General features: G+C 44.9%; 1 protein-coding gene across 6 annotated transcripts in view; it reads right to left on the bottom strand.

Annotated features, from left to right (window-relative positions):
• ZFPM1 (zinc finger protein, FOG family member 1) overlaps nt 1-25,358 on the bottom strand; it is a 112,477-nt gene that overhangs the window by 54,302 nt on the left and 32,817 nt on the right. For 5 of the 6 annotated variants that reach the window (XM_081017755.1, XM_081017758.1, XM_081017754.1 and 2 more), the window contains exon 2: nt 2,970-3,101. In XM_081017755.1, the coding sequence (XP_080873881.1) occupies nt 2,970-3,101 (132 nt within the window). Of the gene's footprint in view, nt 1-1,226; nt 1,342-2,969; nt 3,102-25,358 lie in introns of those variants that run through there. The other variant, XM_081017759.1, reaches the window with a different exon arrangement.

Below are 25,358 nucleotides of genomic sequence, written 5' to 3'. Positions count from 1 at the left end.
GAAATCTCTTGCTTCCTTTTCTACAGACTAGCTTGGTGGGTCAAAGTCTGCCATTGCACAAAACACTTGGCTTCCCACCCACGCACAAACTGCCTCACTGCCCCTGCCCCAGGTCCCAAACATCCTGCAAGTCCCTCAGAGATTAACAGCTTCCTAATAGACATCTATGCAGTTGTGCGTGGACAATAGCAGTTACCGTGCCAGGGGGATGAGAGAAGGAGGAGAAGAGTTTGGATTTGATATCCCGCTTTATCACTACCCTAAGGAGTCTCAAAGGGGCTAACAATCTCCTTTCCCTTCCTCCCCCACAACAAACACTCTGTGAGGTGAGTGGGGCTGAGAGATTTCAGAGAAGTGTGACTGGCCCAAGGTCACCCAGCAGCTGCATGTGGAGGAGCAGGGAATCGAACCCGGTGCACCAGATTACAAGTCCACTGCTCTTAATCACTACACCACACTGGCTCAACGCTCAATGTGTGTGCATACGTGTGCATGAAAGAGGAAAGATTAGATGGCCAAGGGTCACCAAATAATGCCTGGTATTTATCAGGGAGATAATCAAATTATGAATATTACTATTTATGCTCCCTTGTTTTTTATTATATATAAATATATAAATAAAACAGCTTTAGAAATTTGCTGACCCTCTGCTTAGGATCCAAGCACACCCACCATTTAAGAAGCAGAAAATGAAACCAAAACACACAACTTAGGCTCTAGGTTATGTCCCACTACCAAATGGGAACCGGTTGGCAGGAATATGAAGCAGGCCCTTTCTGCCTCCTTTTGGCCTGCGAGGAGGAAGACGAGAACGAGCGAAGGAGGCACACACAACATCAGGGCCTACTCCAGTCAGACTGCCCCCTGTCCCCTGCAGCCAACTTTACATGTTATATCATTTGTTTTAGTGCTTTAAAATGCCATTGGGTGCCTTGCCATATAAATGAAACAAATAAGTAAGAAAAGAAACTGGGGCGGGGGGAATGAAAAGAAAAAAGTATATAATAATCATCATATACCCATAGTTGTGTTCTATGACATCATCTTTTTTTAGGGAACCTTGTTATGGCCTAAAAGGCACAGGAGCACATTACCTGGGTAGGGTTGTCATTATATTGAAGAGCAAAAAAGAGGACACCATGGTGGCCATTCAAAGCAAACAGATGCAATTTGTCTTAAATTTTACCCCTGAAAAGGAGAACATGTCCTGGATATGGCAGCCCTACCTGGCAGAGCACACATTATGCATTGGGAGGTAGTCACTGCAGGCACTGTATTTTCAAAACACTATCATACCACTTGAAACAGTCATGGCTTCCTCCAAAGAACCCCAGGAACTGTAGTTTGCCTGTTTGGTGCTGAGAGGAGACCCCTGTTTCCTTCACAGAGCTACAACTCCTAGAGTGGTTTAATGGGTTCAGGAATCTGGGAACTGTAGCTCTGTGAGGGCAACAGAGGCCTCTTAACTTTAAATGTTTAGCACAGATGGGGCCTTAACACATCCTCCAACACTGTACACACTTCGTTGGGTGCCAGAAACGGTTTTTATCTGTCCAACTTTCCCCAGAAGGATGAGTTGACTCATAGGTAGTTATCGGATTTCTTTGTTTTGAAAAATGTGTTCTTAAATTCTGTTTTCAATTGTATTTTTCCTGCTGCATGCTGCTAAGCTATTTTGTAACATTCAAACATTTATACACATTTTGTTGGGTGCCACAAACTTTTCTTATTTGTCTAGCCTTCTCTAGAAGGATGAGTTGACTCATGGGAAGTTATCTGATTTCCTTTTTGAGAAATGTGTTTTTAAATTCTATTTTCAATTGTAACATTTAACCATTTATAAAATTGTCTAAAATAATAAAAATGTCTTTATAGATAAATAAATGAGAGAGGAAGGGGAGGGAGGGAGGGAGGGAGGTGTGGAGAGGTAAAAGTAGTCCAATTAGATCTTGTCGACATTAACACTCAGAAGTTAATCTTGCTCTTTTCTAGGGACTTTTTCTCTCATGTAAGCACACATAGTATTACAGCCTCAATATTCCTGCTGCTTCTATGGACAAATAAGACAGTCACTATTGTTTGGGCCAACTCATGTTTCTAAAAAGCTGGGAGACAGAAGCGGGGTGTGTGTGTGTGTATGTTGCATTTCTAGGTCAGCATTTACCTAGCCAGGTCTGCAGTCTTTCAAGGCGCAGTAGCAAGAAACTCAGACCCTTAATTAGATTACAAATTGCTGTGGAGAGAGAGCAGAATTTATTGATTGAAATTTGAGCCAGAGCAGGGAGCTGCTGCTGCAACAGCAGAAGCAGCAGCACAGAGGCTATAAGAAGCAGAGCTACGAAATCCCCAGTTGAAGTCTTGCCTCTCCCACGAAGCCGTGAGCAGCCCTTAGAGTAGGCTGTTCATCTGCAGTATGGGAACAATCGTACTGACCTATCTTACAAGTCTCTTGTAAGTTCACGTGCACAACCTGCTTTGCAAATGTTGCAAACCCTAAGTATGATTGCAGACAGTGGAAGAACACAGGAAGCTGCCTTACACAGAGTCATAGCCTTGGTCCATCTGGCCCAATATTGCCTGCACTGACTGGCAGCATTCTCCAGGATCCCCACCTCTATCTGGAGATGCTGGGGATTGAACCTGGGACCTCCTGTGTGCAAAGCACATGCTCTACCGCTGAGCCATGGCACTACCACTGAACTACATCCTTTTCTGTTCCCATATGAGAACTAGGAGTAATAAAAGACTGCACCTCTGAGAATGGGCAGATTGCCTTTTCTTCTCTACAGAATGACCACAGCAATCCTTTCACGTATCAGAGCAGGGGGGGGCGGACCTGCAGCCTCACAGATGTTGCTGGACCACAACTCCCTTCATCCCTGACCACTGGCCCCTCTGGCTTGTGGCTGATGGGAGCTGGACCCCAACAACACCTGCAAGTTGAGGCACAGCACAAGAAATGAACTTACTTTCGCTGCAAGGGGAGCTGGACAAATCGCCTTCCACGGAGCCTTCGCGGTCAGAAGCGCCTCCCTCCTTTTCCGAATGGCTGTGGTCCTCCAAAGGAACTTTGTCCCCTTCTTCCATCTCACCAAAGGTGCCTGCAAGAGCAAAACTAGGTCAGAAATTATGCAGGCATTCCATCAGCCCAACTTAAAAGAGACGCTCAAGTAACATGCTACATTTGTTTTTTTTAATGCACCAAGAACAGTGCAATTAACGATCCACAGAGTTTGAGGTCTCCTGGCAAATCAATAGCGCATTGAGAGGATATTGGCAATAAATAACAGCCTCTTCTGTCATATATGGGTGGGTTCTGGTTGCATGCTCGTTTGGAAAAGGAGGAGAAAAAGTTGTCTCTAGAGGTATACCAGGGCGCAAGCATAAAATTGTCTAGGGATGTGGTGGGCAGAAGGCAGAATGTGTTCCCTGGGTGATTTATAGTGCATTGAGTCGCAATAATTTAACAGCAGCAAGTAAATCTCTCGGCCGTGACTGCCCTTGTGCTAATTGCTTAGGCTCCATGTTACTCACCAGGAAAACAGGAATATTTTTCTCCAGCGCTCATAATACTAGAACTCAGGGACAGAAAATGAGGTGGAGTACTGGGAGATTAAGGACACAGAAAAGCTTTGTTCTAGAATTCCCAAGATCTGTCATGGCTCAGACGTAGCATCGTCCTCCTATTCATTAATCTGAAGTCTTTTTAAGCTGCCTCCCAGAGTGGAACCATGGGCAATGTAAACCAAAATCAAACATGCATAAAACAAATTACAGACTTTAATTACAAATAAAAGCAGTAGCGGCAATAGGAATTCAAATGCTCAGTATGCCTCCCCAAAACCCAAAGGTGTGACTTAAGGGGCAACATTATACCAAATAAAACCAGTGGTCTATCCAGTTCAGTACTGTCTACACGGACTGGCAGCAGCTTTCCAGAGTTTCAGGCAAGGAATCCTTCCCCCAACTTGGGAGATGCTATTGGGAACTGGTGCCTGCTGCGTGCATATCTGGGGCAATGGATTGGAAGAATAGGGCAGAAACGCTCCCCTAGGCTCTCCTTGGCACAGCTGCCTTAAGGGTTTTTTTTAGAGACTGGGGGGTGGGGGAGTTGTGTTCTTCCCCACCAAAATATGTGAACTACTCTCCTAAATTTGCACTTCTCCAAATATTGGGGGGAAACAAACCCCCAAAATGTGAGCAAAAATGCAGTTAGTAACAAAAATAACGTACGCCAGTGCATTCTGTTAGAGGAAATTGCCTAAATAAATGTGTAGATTAAGAGAAATGTGATCCAAATTATTCATGAATTTCCAGGAGGATTCTTCTTTTTTAAAAAATGCAATGCAAAAAATGTGGGCAGCTGAAATAAAGACTGGGGGAAATTAGAAACCGACCTTGAGAGATTTGTCCATGCCCACCTGTTCTTGATAGTATGAAGGATGGTGGGAAGCCTCTCTCCCCACTCCCCACCAAAAGTACACCTGGACACATCTGAGAATTTTTGGGTGTACGGCTGCTTCACACCAGCAGCTGGCATGATGAACCCCCTTATTAATTGTGCACCCCATGGCCATTGCTGGGCCAGCCCTATTTGCCAAGAGGGCAATACAATAACGAACGAGAGAAGCCAGCGGGTTTTCTGTGTGGTGCAAAGTCTGCCATTATCTGGCCTCTCTCTCTCTCTCTCTCCGGCCTTATTCATCTGGGTGAAATAAGTTTCTGTGTGTGCGTGGAGGGGGGGGGGAGAGAGGAGATGGAAGAGGAGGGGGTTAACTTTATCAGAACCCGAGAGCCGTGAAGGCGTGAAAGAAAAAATTAGCCTAACGATGTTTCATTTACAGCGAGAGAAACGATTTGTTAGCCGGCGATTGTTTCTGAATATTATCAGAGCCTTTTTAATTGTGCTGGAACTGAAATTAGTAGAATTAGAATAAATTGCCTTCCCTTCTCCGGCAGCCTCTTTATTCACGCTCATTGTTGTCTGCTTTGTATAGATTATGGGCCCTTTGTTCTCCCAGCGTAAATATACATGCCTAGAGTCATAGAGAGTGGCTGAGGTCTGGGGAAATGCACCGCATGCAATGCCGCCGCCCCCCCCCCCCCGTGCCAGCCCACTTCTCCTTTGTCGTTGAAATGTTTGCCTTTTCAGGGTGAAGGCGGGTGCTGTACCCCCAGCAGCAGCACTTGCCAGCTCCCAGGAAGGGCAGACTGACCCCTGCAACAGTGTAAGACCTCTTTTCTTTTTTAGAGGCCCCCAGAAAACAATCAACACTGGGGCAGGTGTCCATTGCATTAGCGAGGCTGTATGTACGTATTTATGCTCCCTGAACGAGCCCGATGTGCGGCACAGCACAACCACCTGAGAAACCTAAGATTCCATTATTATTACAGTGGTACCTCAGGTTAAGTACTTAATTCGTTCCGGAGGTCCGTTCTTAACCTAAATCTGTTCTTAACCTGAAGCACCACTTTAGCTAATGGGGCCTCCTGCTGCCGCAGCACGATTTCTGTTCTCATCCTGAAGCAAAGTTCTTAACCTGAAGCACTATTTCTGGGTTAGCGGAGTCTGTAACCTGAAGCGTATGTAACCCGAGGTACCACTGTATTTACAGGGGTACCTTGGTTTACGAATTTGATCCATTCTGGAAGTCCGTTCTTAAACCGAGGCATGCTTTCCCATAGCAGCGAGGGACTCAATTTACAAATGGAACACACTCAACATGTTCTGCTTCCAAGGCAAAGTTCACAAACCAAAACACTTACTTTCGGGTTTGCAGCATTTTTAATTCAAGTTGTTCATAAACTAAGCTGTTCTTAAACCAAGGTACCACTGTATTATGATTAATAGGGTAATATTAATAATAAAAACAAGCTTCTAGTCCTTCTGGCCAAGGAGGCAACCTTGAAAAAATGTGCGCAATGCTTGTGGAAATCTTGGGATCCAGAAGGGATGGATAAAACCTCCAGATATTTTGGGGGTCAGGGAAGAGAAGAAGAGGGACAGAAAGAGGAGGAAAAAGAAGCTGTTGAACAGACAGAGTATTGCTTTTATTATTTCCCACCAGGGGATTTCAAGATGCAGGGTGGGCTACACATTTTTTAAAAACAATTCAATAATGTAATCCGTACTAAATATGAAAAGCTCAAGTTTTTCGGAACACATTTACTTGGACCTGACATAACTTCACTGTGGGCATCCAAATCGTAGTGGTCTTAAGCCTGTAAAATGAGCAACGGTTATGGGGGCTCCTTCCAAGAGAACCCTTCTATCTCAATTCCTGTGCCCCAAACCCTTAATTCTTAAAAAGGACACTGTGGAGCTGGAAAAGGGCGACTAAAATGATCAAGGGCCTAGAGAGCATAAAAGGAGCCTGCTGATTCAGCATCTTGTTCTCACACAGTAGCCACCCACATGCCCATGGGAAACCCACAAGCAGGACCCGGGTTCAAGAGCATACTCCCCTCCTGTGGTTTCCAGGAACTGGAGTTGCTTGCCTATGAAGAAAGGCTGGAGGCTTCTTATACACTGAGCAAAGGGGAGGTGTGCTTTGTGGTGTGGTGAAACAGACAGGGCAAAGTTTTTCTCCATCTCTCTTATTATGAGAACTTAGGGCTACTGTCTAAAGAAACTGACCGGAAGGAGGTCAATACAGACAAAAGGAAGTCACATCACAATTGCCATCAAGACAGTTTTATCTGCACTACAACCCTACACGGTAGGTGAGGCAGACGGTGGGGCAGGATGAGGGGAGCAAGTGGCTCAAGGATAGCTAGCGAGCTTCACGGCAAACTGGTGTTTTGATCCTGGATCTCTCCAATCCGAGTCCAGCACTCTAATCCCTGTGCCATACTGCAATCTCACCAGCCACTACAATCATCTGAGGGCTCTGCGTTCAGGAGCAACTACAGGAGGTAAATCACTTCCACGCCTGCTTGTGGGCTTCCAGGAGGCATCTTGATGGCTGCTGTGGGAAACGGAGCCCTGCACCTTTGATCTAATCCAGTCGCCCGTGGGGAATGGTGATGGCTTCAGTGACTCGACTGTAATACAGACAGGAGACAACTCCACATAAATGAGCTATTTTAGCGACTCTCTTCGCAGGGCTTGCAGACAGAACTTGTCGGGCAGAAGGGATGGTACCCCGGGGAGAGCTGAACCCCAACCCACAAATTAAATATTAGCTATTGCACACATCCCCCCTCCCTCTTTTTCTCAAAAATGGGAAATAAAAGCATACTATAGTTTTTGAGGGACGCAGATGGCACTGTGGTCTAAACCACAGAGCCTAGGGCTTGCCGATCAGAAGGTCGGAGGTTCGAATCCCTGCGACGGTGTGAGCTCCCGTTGTTCGGTCTCAGCTCCTGCCCACCTAGCAGTTCGAAAGCATGGCAAAATGCAAGTAGATAAATAGGTACCGCTCCGGCGGGAAGGTAAACGGCTTCACCAGAAGCGGCTTGGTCATGCTGGCCACATGACCCGGAAGCTGTCTGCAGACAAATGCCGGCTCCCTCGGCCAGTAAAGCGAGATGAGCGCCGCAACCCCAGAGTCGGCCACGACTGGACCTAACGGTCAGGGGTACCTTTACCTTTTTATAGTTTTTGAACATATACTTTACTCTTGCAGAACACTGACAGCCAGAAACATGCCATCAGCTTTCCCATGCCAAGCAGTGTGGGTTAACTGAGCTAGTAGATTTTTTTTTTAAAAAAAAAGGCAGAAGGGAGGGGGGGGGAAGGAAAAAAGAAAGAAAACTGGGGGGGGGGGGGGGGTGATGGAAGAGAAGAGAGAGAAGCCAAGGCAGCAAACAGAGCCTCATTTCTGCGGGATTGCTGGAAGCCTAGCGGAGTTATCACCTCACGCAGGCTCCCTCAGTCGGCCTGATCTGTCTATTCTTCATTAAGCAAATACGCTGAAATGGAAATGAAAACATAATAAGCTATTTGATTTTCGGCGAGATATTTTGCATATTGGTTCAGTGCTGATAGTGGAATTTCATCAACTCCCTTTTTTCATGCTTTAAAACTGAATTACTGAAGGCTGGCTTTACAGAGAGAGGATGAGCCCAGAAACCCACTCACTTCCCAGATACTCCGCTTAGACGATTAACTGGGGCTCCCTCCCTCCTCTCCCTCCCCCCCCCCCCGCCTTTTTTTGATAACAAGGAAGGATTTCTCTCTCTTTTTGAAAACTACTGTAAGGAAGAACTTGCGCAAATCTGAGATGATGCGACAAAGTTTCACTGTGCAGATACTAACTGGTTCTCGCCACCTCACTTCCATTAACAGATAAAAATAAAATACCAGGTGTGCACAGGTGTGTGTGTGTGTGTGTGTGTGTGTGTGTGTGTGTGTGTGTGTAGTTAGCAAGCAAGAGGCACACATGTAGCTCAGATCATGCCCTGAGAAAGCTCCAGCAAAATGCACTCTTATATATTGCAAGGAAGGGACCATTGCTCATGGGGGTAAAGGCACACACTTGGTGCAGGCAGGCAGGAGGACCCTGGCCAGTTCCTGGTACCTGCTAAGAAGCAGGTAGTCAGGTTAGTGGGAGAGACCTCTCTCCACTTGAACTTCTGGAGAGCTGCTTCCTGCCAGAGTAGACAATACTAGGATTAGTCTGGGATTGAACTGGGCCAAATCAATGAGGCACTTCACTCAACAGACCATTACATATACATATAGCCCACACACACCAGCAGATCTCCTATGGATCCCAAATCCTAGTTTGGGGGGTCTACCTCCCCTCTCCACAAGCCCTGACAATCTTGGGTCTTTTGTATGAGATCCCCTGCTGCTATCGGCCAAGAGAGACTCTGCTCAGCAGATCAGATATGCTGCATGAAAGTGTTAGATCTGAAATGCTGTATGAAAAATTATCCCCCACCCCAGGTTTTCTGAAATAAAGGAATTCTGAAAAACAAGAATTCTGCAACAGACTACATGATATTCGGATCTGCAGAGGCTTGCTTGGTTTAAATTTGCTGACCAATTTGTTTTGCTTTTCCCCCCTTCCCCCAAATAACTGAAGCAATTGTGAATTACAGTTCCCTGTAACATGAAATGAAAAATTCATAGAATTCACAGAATAAAGGTCAGTAGGATAGTAGAGAACAAATGAGGTTTTTTAGGGATAACAGAAACAGGAAAGGAACTACACCAATTTAGGAAGTACAACGTGTGCTAACCAGAAACTCCCTTTCTCGTTTCAAAATTTAACAGAAATTACCCACATGCTTTCAATGCAAAGGAAACACATTTTTACCCTAAAAGCATGTTTTGTTTTTAAAGCTAAAGCTCAAATTTTGCATTAGAGGTTACATACAGCAGTTCCACAATAAATAGTAAGAATGTTTCCAGCTTTGTGAACGCCAGGGTCAAGTTTTTGACTTTGCCACAGTCTCTTTGTAAACTCACACAAAGGAACTTTGGATCGCCAACTCTCTTTTCTTTCTCCAAAACACGCCATGAACAGAGGGAGCGACATACTAAAATGTGTGGGCTGTCCGTCAATTTGTTCAGGCTCAAGGCAGCTGAGATAATTCCCTGACAAATCCTTGAAATAGCCATTTTGAGGAGGATGTCAGGTTCATATTTAGCTCATCAGTTACCCCGTGTGTCTAATTACCACCTCTGAGAGACAGCTGGGTCCGTGTTGGATGCTTTACAGGGCTGGCATGAGGGATGGGAGATAACTGACAAAGAACTTGTTGCATCTCTGCGCTGGCTGGAGGTTCCCTGCGCTCAAGGAAGAGTTCCATCAACCACACTTCAGTTTGCACCACCATTTTCCCCCAGGAAAACCTGCAGTTTAGCACTGAACCATAACAAGAGACAATCATGTCTTCCGCAGCCATGCTTTCTAGGGACGGGAGAAGCAGCAGTGTGGACAGACCCTTAGAAGGCATCTTCAGTGTTGTTTAGCATGGATGTAGTGCCCCTTAATGCTCACGAACTCCTCAGTTACACTCACTGATCCCATCATCCCAGGCTATTTAGCCATGGTTCAGTGGTCAGGGATGATGGGAGCTGTAGTACAGTAACTTCAGGAGGACCACATGTTCCTCCACCTTGGATTTATACATAACCGCCCTTTGCTATAAGATTTCAGGGGAGCATGCAATATAAAAATATATAAGCAGTGACATTAAAAAAACCAAATGATGAATTTAAAGCAGACTTCCCTGATCTCGGCCCTTCAGACGTTTTTGAGACTACAATTCCCATCATCCCTGACCACTGGTCCTGCTACCTAGGGATCATGGGCGTTGTAGGCCAAAAACATCTGGAGGGCTAAGGTTGAGGAAGCCTGACTTAAACCATATGATCAAATAGAGGAAGTATTTACTTGTTGGTTGCAATATCATCAAGTAAACGATATATTTAGTGTAGACAAAAGAAATACTGGTTTTGAAAAAAAATATCCAGATTTCAAACCGAATTGTTGTCAGAGATATATAACTTGTTGTTAGAATGGCACACAAAAGATGAAGAAATTAAAGAAGTGATGACAAAATGGGCTATAGACTTTGGGTACAATATCCAGTATGAATCTTGGTCAAAACTGTGGAATGAAGGTTTGAATGTTTGAAATATTGTGTTAAAAAATAATAATTATATATATACATATATATATATATATATATATATATATATATGCATATAAACTGATGACAGCAGTTAATGAACAGCAGCAGATTTGAAGAATTTTAAAGCTTTAGATGTTTCAAAGTTCTGGGAGAATTTTTTAAAAAAGGCTTTTGCCTGGTACTGAAGAGAAAGGATCACAGGCCCCAGGAGACCCTTCCCTGGGAAGGTGCTGCACAAGGAGAAAATGCTCTCCCTTCCCATCACTGCTCCCATTGCCTCTGGCAGGGGTTCACAGAGATGGCCTTCAGCAGATGACCTCATTGTGATTTGGGGAGCAGAAGCGCCATCAAGTCAACAAAAGATGGGCTTGCCCAATTCTACTCAACTGAGCTCCTGGCTGAACTGCAGGCATCCTGGCTTTACCGTTCCTGTTCTTAGTCTCTAAGCTACAGCAATGTCCATTCAGGAAAGGGATGTAACCTGTGAGGTTCACAAAATGTTTTTTTTTCCATTTTGGAGTCATAAGACCATGAGAAGACCCATTCTGGATCAGATTAAATGTCCACCTAGTTTACCATTTGACCAAACTGTGGGAGGAAGTGGAGGACAGAAGTGCCTGGCGTGCTCTGGTCCATGGGGTCACGAAGAGTCGGGCACGACTACACGACTAAACAACAACAAAGTTTACCATCCTGTTTCCCACAGTGTCTTGATGCCCCTGGAAAACCCATGACCAGAGCTTTAGGGCAATGGCTTGCTCCCACAGCTGTTCCCCAGTAACCAATATTGGAGGCTTCTGATCCTGGAGTAGTATAGCAGCCAGGTGACTACAAGGTGACCCCCCCTCCATCCTCAGTAGTCATAGTGCCAGAATGATCTTGGGTGAGCAGGTCTCCCACTGCCTCATGGAAAGACCTTCAGTTACCAGTCTTGGGAAGAGGGCTGGGATCTCCAGACACAAAGCAGAAGGATTAGCAGTACTGAGGTTGAAAGGCCAGTGGTTCAGCTCCCAATGAGTTCACTGCAACCTCTCCTGGGTGTTTTCCTGCTCATTTCCCTCACAGTCTTGTTGCAAGGTCAATGCAACAATAAAGTATTAATACGGATTAAGCACTCCAGCTATTGCTCCATCAAGTCTGGCCTCTGTCTCTCTCTGGGTTTATCCAGATGATCTGTTAAAAGCAACCCTTTCCTGCACTGAGATTGCTCTAGCATTAATGGAGCTTACTTTTGACATGTATAGGATTGTGTTGCTGTATTATAGCCGTGCAAGTCCCAATTCAAAGGCAACAGTGCAAGGTCCAGTTCATTGATCCTGGAGGGCAGGGAAAGGAGAAGAGAGCATCACCCCTCTCCACTTTAAAAGGCTGGATGAAGTACCTTCCACCTCAAGGTGAGGTTGCAAGGTGCCAGGGAAGGTGGGGGGAGACAGACAACAGACAAAGGAATGTAAACTGTTGGGAATTGCTTGCAGAAAGCTTTTGTGGTAGTTAGACTATGTATGATCTTTATTAAGCATTATTTCTGATTTGTTTCCAGGGTGGTTCTGTTATAATGAGTATTCATTCTGATTTGCTTGTGGGGCATATACAAGTCTTCCTGTTCATTATTTGTTCATCTGATACTTTTCCATGTACTTCTCCATCACTTTCTCAACTGCAAAAAGTCAGTGCTTTTGTCCTGTTTTTAAAGTTGATTTGTTGTGCTAGTGTGAAAGAGCGCATTACTCCTCTTTAATTGCACAAAGCTAAATTTCCAGTGTGCACTTGAATCCCTCCCATAGGGATTCTATAGGGAAAATAAGAACATATGAAGAGATCTGCTGGATCAGGCCAATGGCCCATCTAGCGCAGCATCCTGTTCTCAGTGGCAGATATGATGCCTGTGGGAAACTTGCAAGCAGGACCCAAGCAGAAGAGCACTTTTCCCTTCTGCAGTTTCCAGCCACTGATACTGTATTCAGAACAACTGGAAGCACCCAAAGTATCAAAGTCAGAGACAGACACGCAATGTGAAGGGGAGAGAGGGACTGCTTCGTTTACAGCACCTGTGTGGGTCACAGCTTTGCGGTCTGAGCAGGGGCAGCCACATGGTGGGGGGCGGGCAAGAGAAAGCTGTGGGGCTCATCTTTCATGACAGTGCAGACACCATCAACAGGTGCCCATCACATGTGTGACAAAATCCCCAAAAGTGCTTCCAGATTACAGCAGCCCTGCTTTCTGAGGAAAGCACAGCATAGGCCCCAGGACCGGCATTACAATAGCAGATGCTAGGGAAATGTGATATTCCTGCAACAGAAGTACTCCTCTGAGATACACATCTGGACCCCATGCAATAAATAAACAGCAACAACGCCTTGTTGTGATATAAACTGACCATCTGGCAAGGATATTCAGCTGATATTTTAACTCAACCTGTGACAGTGAATGCACCAAGTCTGCCTTCTCCCCCTGCCATGCCAAATTAAGCTCCTAGGCATTACTGTACTCTACTCCACACCCCCCAAGATATTCAATAAAATAAAGTACCATCCAATGAACAATGGCACCACATGGATAAAACGCTGCTAGAGGAACGGCATGTGAAACATTTGCTTCAGGAAGCAGAGAGACATGGGTCAGCACAAATCACCATTAGATGAGTAATTATTTGATCACTGCACTCAAATTAAACTTCTTTCAGCGTCTGAACAATAAACCTTTTCTTGATCCTTCTCATTTATCCAGTAAATTAAAAAACCCCAACTATATCTATCTACATATATAGAAGTCGTCCCCCCCCCCACAAGCCTTCCAAGAGAGAGACCCTGGACTATCCGAAAGTAGGCATGTAGACAAGAGCTTAGCGATAAGAAGCTGCGATAACAGCTAGAAAATAGCAACAGATTCAAACTTTCCCACCAGCCTGGAGATCAGGGGAGGCAGGGATTCGGCAGCACAACTGACAGTTTCTCTGTTCCCTCACCCTCCCTTCCACATACCCATCAAACCCACAGGGGGAGGGAGGGGAGCCGGAGAGACAGAGAAGAGGAACAGGCTCCCTATCTGGAGAAGTGGGATACACCTGGTCCTGTGGATCAGTTTATGTGTGAGAGAGGGACTTGCAAGAAAGGAAGCAAGCAAGGTGGGGTAGTTTGCAAAATTTTCCTTAAAGGTACATTGCTGGGACATTCACCCCTGCAACTATTCCTGCTTTTGTAATGATGTCTTCCTCCAAGAGAACCTGCAGCTCTCTGGCAGCGGAACATAACGAGGAGAAACAGCTCTGCAGCAGCAAAGATAGCAGGATAGGATAGATACACCCACCCATAAGAGATAATACAAAAATCTCTGGGGAGGAGGCTTGTTCCCCCTGCAGTCAACTGAGGTCATTCCCATCAGACAATAGAAAAGGGTTCTCAACAGGCAGGATGCTTTACACACACAGAGTGAGAGGCACACTTTGAAACCCAGGAGGAGAACACAAGGCAGACAAGAGACCTCAGTGTGGCCTACAATCTGGGTCCAAATCTCTGCTCAGCCAAGTGATTTACGATGCGTGGCCTTGGGCTAGTCTTTTTCTCCCTCTGTCTGGCAAGTCGGTAAAAGACTACCAGGTATTAAAGAAAGAAACACAGGTTCCAAACCATGCTCAGCCAAGCAGCTCCCTGGGCTGCCTTGGGCACGGCACCATCTCAGCTTGTCCTACCTCACAGGGTGGTTGTGAGGATAAAATGTGTAGATGCTATAGATAGATAGATAGATAGATAGATATAGACAGATATAGTTGGCTGCCCTTAGAATACTAGTGTTGGCTCCTTATAATACTAGTGGGATACAAATGCGATTTCAACACACCCAATTCAGTTCTTCATCTGTGAAATGTGAATATTAATACCTAACTTCTCAGGGCTTTTGTGAGGATAAATTGCATATCTGTGTAAATAATAAAGCCCTTAGACATGATCTATAATAAGGGGGTGGGGTGGAAAAAATCCCAGCACCTATTGCTTTAACGTTCTCTCATTATAACTTTTCCACAGTCACTGCTGTTTCTGCCAGCAGCTTTTGATCTGGTTTCAGCTCCAGAGAACATAGGAAGCTGCCTTATACCGAGTCAAACCACTGCTCCATCCAGCTCACTGTTGTCTACAGTTACTGGTGGTGGCCCTCCAGGGTTTCAGGTTGGTGCTTTACCCGGCCCTAATTGGAGATGGCATGGGAAGATGGGTGCTCTTCCCCTAAGGATGCTAGGCATCCCCTGTGGGGTGCATGAGTTCACTGTGCAATTCCTGAGACAGATTGGGCCAGGTTTGTTTGACCAGAGGAAAGCGAAACTGGTGATCAAGGAGATGCAGCAACTGCCCTATGAGGAAAGGTCGCAGCATTTGGGGCTGTTTAGAGAAAAGGTGAGTAAGTGGGGAAGAATGAGAGGTGTTTATAAAATTATGCAGGGCCTGGAGAAAGTGGGTAAAGGAAGGGTTTTCTCCCGCTCTCATAGCACTGGAACTCGTAGGCATCCAGTAAAGCTGAATGTTGGAAGATTCAGGACAGACAGAAGTACTTCTTCATGCAGAACACAGTTAAACTATGGAACTCACTCCGGCAGGAAGCAGTGATGGTCACCAACTTGGATGACTTTCAAAGACGACTGGACAAATTCATGAAGGAGAGGAATAGCAATGCAGTCTGGAAGATGGGGACAAGTTCTCTCTTCATTCTGTACCCATTTAAGGCATGGGGTGGGGGTATAGGGCTTTTAAATCTGGTTCTAGACCAAGTGTTTGGTTGCATGAACATGACAGGGACAGGTTAAAGTGAGGAAAAGCACTGATAAAAAACATTATTCACTAGAGCTCTTCCTGACCTATACCAATGTCTCCTACAGGTGGCAGATACTACATCTGAATGCTCTTCCATGCAATAATTTCTGAAATATAGAAACAAGAAATATTGCTCTAAAACATTCCCTCACCCCACCCAATTGAATGGTTTTAAACACAAACGCAATCAGATTAGCACCCCCACCACACAGTATGGTCCAGAAAGGTCTCATGCTATGTGGATTTTGCTGACTGGACAGCTCTGCTCTAAGCTGCTAGGGTATTGAAAAGGTGGGTTCAAGTGTACCTTTTGATAAATCTGCAACCTCATCAACATCTGGACTCAGAGCTAGGTTGATAAAAAGTCCCTTGATGAGGAACACATATAGCCACAGACACAGCATCTTGCTCCACGCATGACTGAAAGTTCCCGAAAAACACGCTGAGCTATCAACCAACAGAAGCCCCATCATCAGGCTAAACCCCATTCAGACCAAAAGGGAGGTACAGAAGGCTTCCCCAACCTGAGGCTATCCCAGTGTTTTGGATAGCAACTCCTCTCAGCCCCAGCCAGCATGACCATGCTCCCAGGCTGACCGGGGCTGATGGGAGTTGTCTGAGAAGATATCAGGCGGGCACCAAGTTGGGACTTCAGGATCTCACCTCAAAGCTACCTCATGCTCCGCGTGTTCATTTGGACAAGGCCTCTCCACACAGAGGAGACATGTGCCCAAGGAAAGCTATACAGACAAGCTCCTATCTGCATAAGGGGAAGATGGGTGAGTGAGCAGATAGCGGTGGATACCACCAAAGAGGATGTTGGGCAGATAAAAGCAAAAGAGGAGCCCTCAGCCAGACGCAAGCTACAGATAGAAGGCCCACAAAGATGCCAAAATTGTTAATCAGAAACCTACTGCCCATAGTGGGTTTCCTTTCCCTCTGGAGCCTAAGCTGGTATGTACAGGGAGAACAAAATATTTTCCCCTCTATGACTAGGAATGATGGGGTCCACTCAATGACATCGGCTGGTTTTAAACTCAGAACCGTAAGTGTGTAGTAAGTTCTTCCCTAGGTACCGTATTTTTTGCACCATAACACTCACTTTTTTTCTCCCAGAAAGTAAGGGGAAATGTCTGTGCGTGTTATGGAGGGAATGCCTACGGGTGGCGGGGGGATCTGCTGCAGTTGTGAGCAGAGGATCCATGGTTCCCCTTCCTTCCCTCCTCCATGGCTCGCTTTGAAACAGCAAAGCGGGAGAACAGCCGCTGAGTGGGGAGGAGAGAGGGACAGAGAGCCTGCTTCTTTAAAGGAGCAAAGCGGGAGAGGAGAGGAGCTGCTTACACTCGTGTAAGCAGCTCCTGTCTGGTTGGTTCCTTTAAAGCAAGCAGGCTCTCTGTCCCTCTCTCCTCCCCACTCAGCTCGCTACATAGCAGCAAAGTTTTTCAGCTCGCTAAGCTGGGGATGAGCGGGGAGGAGGGAGAAAAGCAGAGCCTGCTTGCTTTAAAGGAGCAAAGCGGGAGAGGAGAGGAGCCTTCTCCCCTTAAGCCCCTCTCCTGCATTATTAGCAGCATCCTTCTCTACCCACCCCACGCATGCTTCTTCTCCCCTTAAACCCCTCTTCTGCATTATTAGCAGCATCCTTCTCTACCCACCCCACGCATGTTCCTTCTCCCCTTAAACCCCTCTTCTGCATTATTAGCAGCATCCTTCTCCACACACCCCACGCGTGCTCCTTGTCCCTTGAGTGCTTTTCCTTCCCTCCCCACTTAAAACGTGGTTACAAAGCACGGATCCACATGGATCCTCAGGATTTTTGCACTGGGTCACCCCAAATTCACCATCAGATCACACAGCATGTCCATGGCTACATCTTGCACGAAAAAAATCACGCACCCACTGTTGCCTGGGGCCGCAGTGGTGCAAAAATGTGGTTACAAAGCATGGATCCACATGGATCCTCAGGCTTTTTGCATTGGGCTACTCCAAACTCACTGTCAGATCACATGTCTGTGGCCACAGCATGAACCACAAAAATCATACATCCACTGTTTAGCAAATTTTTTTTCTTGTTTTCCTCCTCTAAAAACTACGTATGTGTTATGGTTGGGTGCGTGTTATAGAGCGAAAAATACGGTAATTCATTTATGAAACTCACCTTCTCTCTCCCCCCCCCCCAACTTCCTAACACAAAGATGACAATGCCAGTCTATCTTACAAGGTCGTTCTTAAGTACTTCTAGGATACATGAAGCATCTTGAGTATTCACCAAGCACATTGTATCAGTGCTAAATATTGCCAGTCGTTTATTAATGTATTGTTCATTGTTTATATCCCATCCCTCATCTGCAGACTGCCCAGTGCAGCTCAAAATAAGAAATGCAACAACCAATTAAAAACAATTCCCAAAGTCCACCATTAACTATATTCTGTGGTCCAAGGATATTATCCATCAAAGGCCTGACTACATACATACATACATACATACATACATACTGCATGGTTTCAGCTGACACATAAAAACTAGGCAAAGTTGGTGTGGGGATTTATGTACTGTATGTATTCTACAAAGCGTGTTCTCCTTCATGGAGAGCACGTGTTGCGGTGGGGGCCGCCAGGACACTCCAAAGTTGGGGGCGGGCTAATTCTGTGTGATGTGTGAGTTATTGGGGTGGCCCTGGGGACCTCGACACGCAACATGCCATTGATGCAATCATAGTGCATTAATGGTGGGGAAGATTTTGCTGGACTGTACACATATCATTCTGCTTTATTAGCTGTTCTGTGATGCTTCTCTAATGTTATTCTATTATTGCCAGCTAGACTAGAGAGCGCAAGAAAAGCAGGGCCAAAAAATAACAACCCTGGAACGTTTGGGATATGAAAAGTTACAGGATTTCAGCAGGAATTGATGAGACACCCACTGATTGCAAACAAAGCAGTATGTCCGCTCCAATACAATCACAAGCGCAAATAACCCCAAACAAACTACAGTTCTTGGGATTTGTTTTAGGTGGGTGAAATGTGCTTTAAATATATGGTGCGTATGCCGCCAGAGAAACCCCATATCATATCGCAATCAGCCCAGCACCAGACTCAAAAGCCTCAGTCTGGGCTGGTTTCTACTACTCTCTTTCTCCAGCCCTCCCTTGACAACTTAAAAACTTGTCCAAAGATAAGTTTAATATCAGTCTGGTGTGAGCAGCTGATAAGTGTGCAGGCAACGCCCAGCAGCAAAGAGGAACCTCTCTCTTTCTCTAAATGAGGAGTCCTTCTCCATTTTGCTCCAAGATGATAAACTGAGCCTGACCTTCCACTTCAGTCTCCATAGTAACACAGGTGCCCCCTCTGCACGTTCTGCCCTCCACACGCCCCCAGTGATTAAAAATGCTAAGAACTGGGGAGGGAAGAGGCGGAAGTCCAATAATTTTACTATTTCTCACCCTGCTCTGCTTTAGAGCTCTTTGCCTAATTTAAAAACACCACAATTCAGCCAGGAAGTGTGGTTGATAGAGGTCTCTCAGATTCTTTCTACCTCCTCAAGACATATAAGGTCCAGACTGCACAAAGGCCACATTCATATCATACATTGAAAGCTCTATGGCACTTTAAACAGTCATAGCTGCCCCCAAATAATTATAAGAGAACTGTAGTTTGTTAAGGTTGCCGAGAGTTGTTAGGAGATCTCTAATCCACTCCCACAGCGACAATTCCCAGAGTTTCTGGGAAGAGGGATGGCTAAACTACACTGCAAATTGTAGCAGTCACTCCCTGGGAAACTGGGCTTCTTTGTGGGGTGGGGAGAAGGAAGCATCTGATAATTGCCAGGGTCCTTTGGGGAAAAGCCATGACAGCTAAGGGTTTGCAGTGTACATAAGTCCACAATCTGAACAGTTTGCACTGCTTTGAAAGCAACAGCCAATAAATATCCTCTACAATCATTCAAACTGGACTTTTTCTCCCTCTCGTAACATGAGAACAAATGAAGATGAATGATGCAAGTTTCAGGAAGGAGGTAGAAATGATGAATTTGTCACACAGCACATAGTTAAAATGTGACCATTCGTTATCACAAGATGGCCACCAACCTGGATGGCTTTAAAAGGGATATTAGACAAATTAATGGACTCAGGACCCCAGAACCTCAAGGACCACTCCTCCCCATATGAACCAACCTACACCCTGCAATCGTCAGAGAGACCCTTCTCCATGTGCCCCCAATATGATGGGTGGCAAAACAAGAACTGGCCTTTTTAGCAGTGGCTCCCAGTTTGTGGAATGCTTTCCCCAGGAAGGTTCACCTGGCACCATTATTACATATCATTAGGTGCCAGGCAAAAACATTTATTTTCTGCCAGCCCTTTAAAAAATATAAATGAGCTTTAGATTTTTCTGTTTTGCTTTATGCTAATTTTAATGTATGTGTCTTTTATTGTATGTTGCTTTGAGTTACTTTTTGAAAAGTGACTAATAATAATAATAATAATAATAATAGAGAAGGCTACCCCTGACTACTAAGTCATGACAGCAGTGGTGCCTGCCTCTGAATACCAGTTGACAAGGAGGAACAGCAAGAGAGGGTTATAGCTTTCAGGCCCTGCTTGTGAGCTTCCCAGAGGCATGCGACTGGCTAGTGCAGGAAACAGGATGCTGAACTAGATAGGACTTTGGTCTGATCCAGCAGAGCTGTTCTTAAGAAGCATCAGGAAAATGCTCCATGGCTCACTTTGTTCACACAAACAGTGCCACAAAAAAACTAATTCTCCATGGCACAATACTGAGACTATATAGATGGAAGGATCTGTCAATTTCGACTCATGCAGTTTCTCATTGTCCCAACGTTAAATTTTGTCGTCCACATTTCTGCAGCAATTTTCATTTAAGAAACAAAAACAAACAAGAAATCCTCACAAAAATTCATCAGCATTTTTGTGCAAATTTCTCCAAATAAGTACAGTTTTTTTTAATGTACTTTTGACTAAAGCATGTATTCTTGCAAGCAATATTTCCTAATATAATGCATTTTGTATATAATTTTCACTAAATAAAACCACTACACTAAAGAATCACTACACTAGTGTTATGAGTTTCTGACTAGGACCTGGGAGATCAGGCTCAAATGCCCAATTGGTCATGGGCCAGGGCATGTTGCCTTTTAAAATCATAACTGTGTCTTTTAAAAAAAAGAGTATTTTTTTTTTAAAAAAGAGTGAAATAAGCCAAAATTCGTAACAGCTGACAAGATGTAAATGGGACAATTTAAAAACTCATTTCCCCCCTATCCCTGGTCACATCCACAACACTGTATCCTGGTAAGCCTGTGCTGATGCACCATACAGGAACCCACCCCCACAAAATAAAGTGGGGCAGAAGGCCCTTTGGGCGCTAGCACTAATTAATGACATTTATTCTCAGCTGAACATATCCAAGAAGGAAGGCGAGAAAGCCAGTGGAATGCTCAAAAGGCGTTTTTGAAGACACCCTTCACAACAAGATGGCTGCTCAAAGGTCAAGAGAGCATCTGAACTTTTTGGCTTTACTTCAGCAAAAAAGAAAAACCCTTCCCTGTTCCCCAAATCTCTTGGGAAAGGAAAGAGAAGAGGGGGGTAAGTGAGGAGGAGGAGGAGGAGGAGAGTCACAGCCTGAGAAAAAACAGCTCTGCTGCCGCTATCAGGGAGATTGGTTTCAGACAGAGCTCCTCTCTCTGCCAAGTCCATATCCTATCTGAGGCGGGTGCAGTTACTTAACATTCATCACGGACTGAACTCTGTAACTTTATCAGTTCTTGAGTATGGCGCCATCTCAGGGGCCGGCCATTCTCGGCTCTCAGATAGGCCCGATAAACGACTGATAGATTACAAAAGATTGTTTCACTTCAGGGGACACGATTACTAATACTAATAGTGTGTGTGTGTGTGTGTGTGTGTGTGTGTACGCGCGCTCTCTCTCTCTCTCTCTCACATCATATCAAGCTAAGAAGGGAAGCGAGAGAGAGAGAAGGAAAGAAGAGAAATAATGAGAAAGAAAATACGAGGGCAATAGCAATGAAGTGACTTTACGTTTCAGATGGGGGCCGATAACGCACTGATAGATTTTAAGAGAGGGGAAAGATTCTAATAGAGCTATCCCCAGTCCTCAGACACATCAGATGGATAGGAAAAGATTGCTTTGCAAAAAGGAGGCGGCGACTTCTAATGCAATGCTGAGCCTTTCATCTGATAGGGGTAGGGAAAAGGGGAGTCTGGAACAGGGAAGGAACAGAGGGCTGGGGTGTGTTCATAGGCGGGTGGTGAGGAGAGGAGAGAGATACAGACTCAAATTCTCTCCGTTGCTCAATATTGCAAAAAATAAAACTAACATTTTAAAAGCTCCATGGAGGGGGGAAGATTGCATTTCAACACTGTAACGTGTGTAATAATTACTAAATAAATTTGTGCTTAGCATTTGCATTGCCGTTCAAAATGGTTTCACATTGATTATTTCCCTAACAGGAACCAAGAATATTGTCAGGAATACTTTTGACACAAAATGTGTCTCTTCACAACAACCCGGTTTCCTAGACTGTCAAAATATGAAATAAAATAAAAACCTCAATCAATTCTGTGTGATGGGAGGGTGAAGCAGTCATCCAATGCCAAGGAGAGTAAGAAGGAAGGCAGTTTACTAGTAATTAGGTGTGATATCTTGCTCCATATATTATGCAGAACTGAAATTGCTCAGGGAATGGTATCTAATACAGCCTTCTCTGACCTGGTGCCCTTCAGTTATTTTGGACTTCAGCTTCCATCATCCTTGCCCACTGTCTCTGTTGGCTGAAGCCAATGAGAGTCATCATCCAAGCCAGCTGGAGGACACCAGCTTGGGGGAGGCTGGTATAAATGGGAAGGACATGCAGGCAACCAAAGGGGCCTTGGGAAATCATCCTGGCTCATCTTTATTCCTGTTATTTCCATTTGAGCTACCAAAGAGCTACACATAAAGACAGGTGAGCAAGACCAAAACATGGAGAGAAAGGGGAAAGAAGGCAACAAATGGATCAAAATGGCACAAAAAGTGTTTGATCGTCAGACTCTTATAAAGAAAACCTTGTCCACAAGTGAAGCACTGGAGGTGTGGGCAAGAGGACAGAGGTGCAGCGCTGGAATGGGGAAGATTAGGATCTGTAGGCAGTCAGCCTCCTGACCTCCAGCAGAGGAAGAGCAGGGATCTCTCTAAATAATCTGAACATGAGACATTTCCTATTGGTACAGAACGATGAGTCTACACCCTCCTCAGGCCCACTGACTCACCCACCTGGGAACCATCTCTGTTGCTGTGCCTTGTATTTGTCTGATGCAGCCCGGTTCTGTACTGCTGTGGTTCATCTTCTGGCAGAAACTACCTGTGTTATTGGTTTTGCAACTCACTGTGGCAAAATTACACAATCGGTTACATAAACTGTATAAGTTACGTTGCCATTCTTCTACTCCATTCATTTCAATGCAAAGGATTAAAGGGGCGGGGGCACAAACAATTATGCATCATTAGCAGACTGCAAACAACAACAGTGATTGCTGATTGTATTTGCTGGATTGGTTTTGTTCCAGACATGGAATGGATCAGTGATTTCTGCTCCCATTTCCATTTGTGTTAGAATGATCTGAAATTTGTACTGGTGGCGTCCAGTTTGAACTGCAGTTCCCACAGTCCCTTGCCATGCTAGATGCAGCTTCCCTTGGCCATGCTAGATGCAGCTGGGTGGGAGTTGTAGTCCAAAACATCTGGAGGGTAGCAGGTGGGGGAGGGGTGGTTGTTGTAATATTAACATCTTGAATCATTTGCAGTAAAGGCAACAACACTTCTAGGTTAAGCGTGAAATGCACTGGCCCCAATGTTCAGCAATGATACCCTAATTTGGGTTACGGGAGACTGCATGATTCTATAGCTCTCTGTGAAGAACAGGGATATGGAGAGAGCAGAGCAGATGGGAACCTACTGCCTCTGTGTTGGCCTTTACCAACCTGGTACTTCAGAGACCTTTCAGACTTTATCTCCCATCAACCCTGGTCAACACAGCTGGCACCAGATTGGCAAAGGTTTCCCCGCCTGCCTGCTAGAAGCATCAGGAGGAAATACAAACTCAGGACTGAAATGAACCACCTGTGCAGAGCATCTCTTTCATTACCACCCTCAACAGAAGCCAGTGTGAGTTCACTGCATTATTGTTACATATGCAAAAGGACATTTCACACACCACGCAGAAGCAAAACTTGTGCTTGCTACTGAGAAGGCACACAACATGGGGCTGGAACCCAGTGCATCTGTAGAACCCAGTGTGTTTGCAATTTCTACATGTACTGCACTTGCACATTATCAAGTCTATAGTTAAAATCACTACACGTTACTTGCACATTATCAAGTCTATAGATAAAATGCCTCATGTTATTATGTGAAGGGGGGACAAACCTGCTGGTGTCATTCAAACATAATATAATAAGAGAGGCCCAATTTACTCTGCACTCAATCCAAGAGGTGGAAGGAAGGAAAACATTTCTGCTGCAAAGGTGGTTTTGAGGTTGGAGGAAACAGTTCTCTGAGAGACGCAAAATAAAAAAAATAAAAAAAGAATGAGCTCTATTCCTTTGTGGTTTCCTCAGGTTGTGGTTAAAAAAATAAAAAATCAGATGCAGCCCACAGAACGGGGATGTTACACAAGCCACATGGCAGTGGGGTGTGAGTGTGGGTTTCAAAGTCTTCCTTGCTCTTGAAGAGAATTTTCTGAAGAATTCCCTGCTCAATGTTTCCCCAGAAAGGCATCAACTAGTACCACTGTATCAGCCTATGGGCCGCATTTCCTTCTGGGAAACCTCCCGGGGGGCAAATACCTCCCGGGTGGACGATGCCAGAAGCAAAAGTGGGTGGAACAATGAATGTGAATTTGAACTTTGTGCAGCTAGGCTAGTTCCTCTCCACCATCCAGACATTATCAGAGATCAGGGGCACATTCTAGTCTGGCAAGAAAACCCAGGCCAAGGAGAGGTGTGGTCTGAGGATAGTCCCAAGGGCCAGACAGAGAGACCTAGAGGGCCATATACAGCCCTGAGGGTTGCCACCCTTGATTTAAGGCAATATTTCCCAAACTGCCAAGAAATTGCTTCAATGAATAACTAATTAAAAACACAGAAAGAAAGAAAGAAAGAAAGAAAGAAAGAAAGAAAGAAAGAAAGAAAGAAATCAGTTAAGTCAAAGGCTCCAGTGATTCCAACACAGAAGAGGTTCCCCACTGCACCTCTATATAATTAACTGTTCTGGCCTTTTCTTCCAGTCTGGAGGCACACTCAGAACAGCGACACACTTAGGTATATATGAATATAAACAGATGCCTCTGAAGTGAGGCCATTATTTCACTTTCATACCAAAAAAATAAAACCACGCGAAGCACGCCATTTTAAAGATGGTGGGAGATTTTCGTTTCAGCTTTCAAACGTTAGAGAAATGTTGCCTTACCGTTTGTTTAGCTGAAGTGAAGTGTACTGACATTTAACCCAACCCATGGCCTTGGCAGGAAAGAGCAGACAAAGCCTCAGGATACAGTGGGTCTGTCTGCTAAAAACACGATTGTTTCTCCATAACAATGCTCCACTACTTGTACCTGAAGACTTGTACCTGTAAACACTTACATAAGAGTAAGCCTCATTGATTAAATGAAACTTCTTCTATAAAGATATACGGGGAATTATGACGGGTCTTCTCACATTCCTTATGGGGCAGAGAATATGAATTTCCAATCCCTGAAAAAAAAGTGATTCCTTCAACGTTGGTTTTCTATATCACTTCAATTTCATAATGTAACATTTTCCAGATAACAGATGCCGTCTCCAAAGGGAATAAGGTATTAAGCAGGATTCCAAAGCAGATCAAATCCTGTAGCTGAGATACGTCAAGGCAGAACTATACCATCTTAGGGCAACGGTGAATGATCAAGGTTAA

The sequence above is a fragment of the Podarcis pityusensis genome (genome assembly GCF_964106645.2).
Source record: "Podarcis pityusensis genome assembly, chromosome: 8".
NCBI classification, from domain to species: domain Eukaryota; kingdom Metazoa; phylum Chordata; class Lepidosauria; order Squamata; family Lacertidae; genus Podarcis; species Podarcis pityusensis.
Note: the sequence above shows the minus strand (reverse complement) of the source record. Positions and strands in the feature narration are given on the sequence as shown.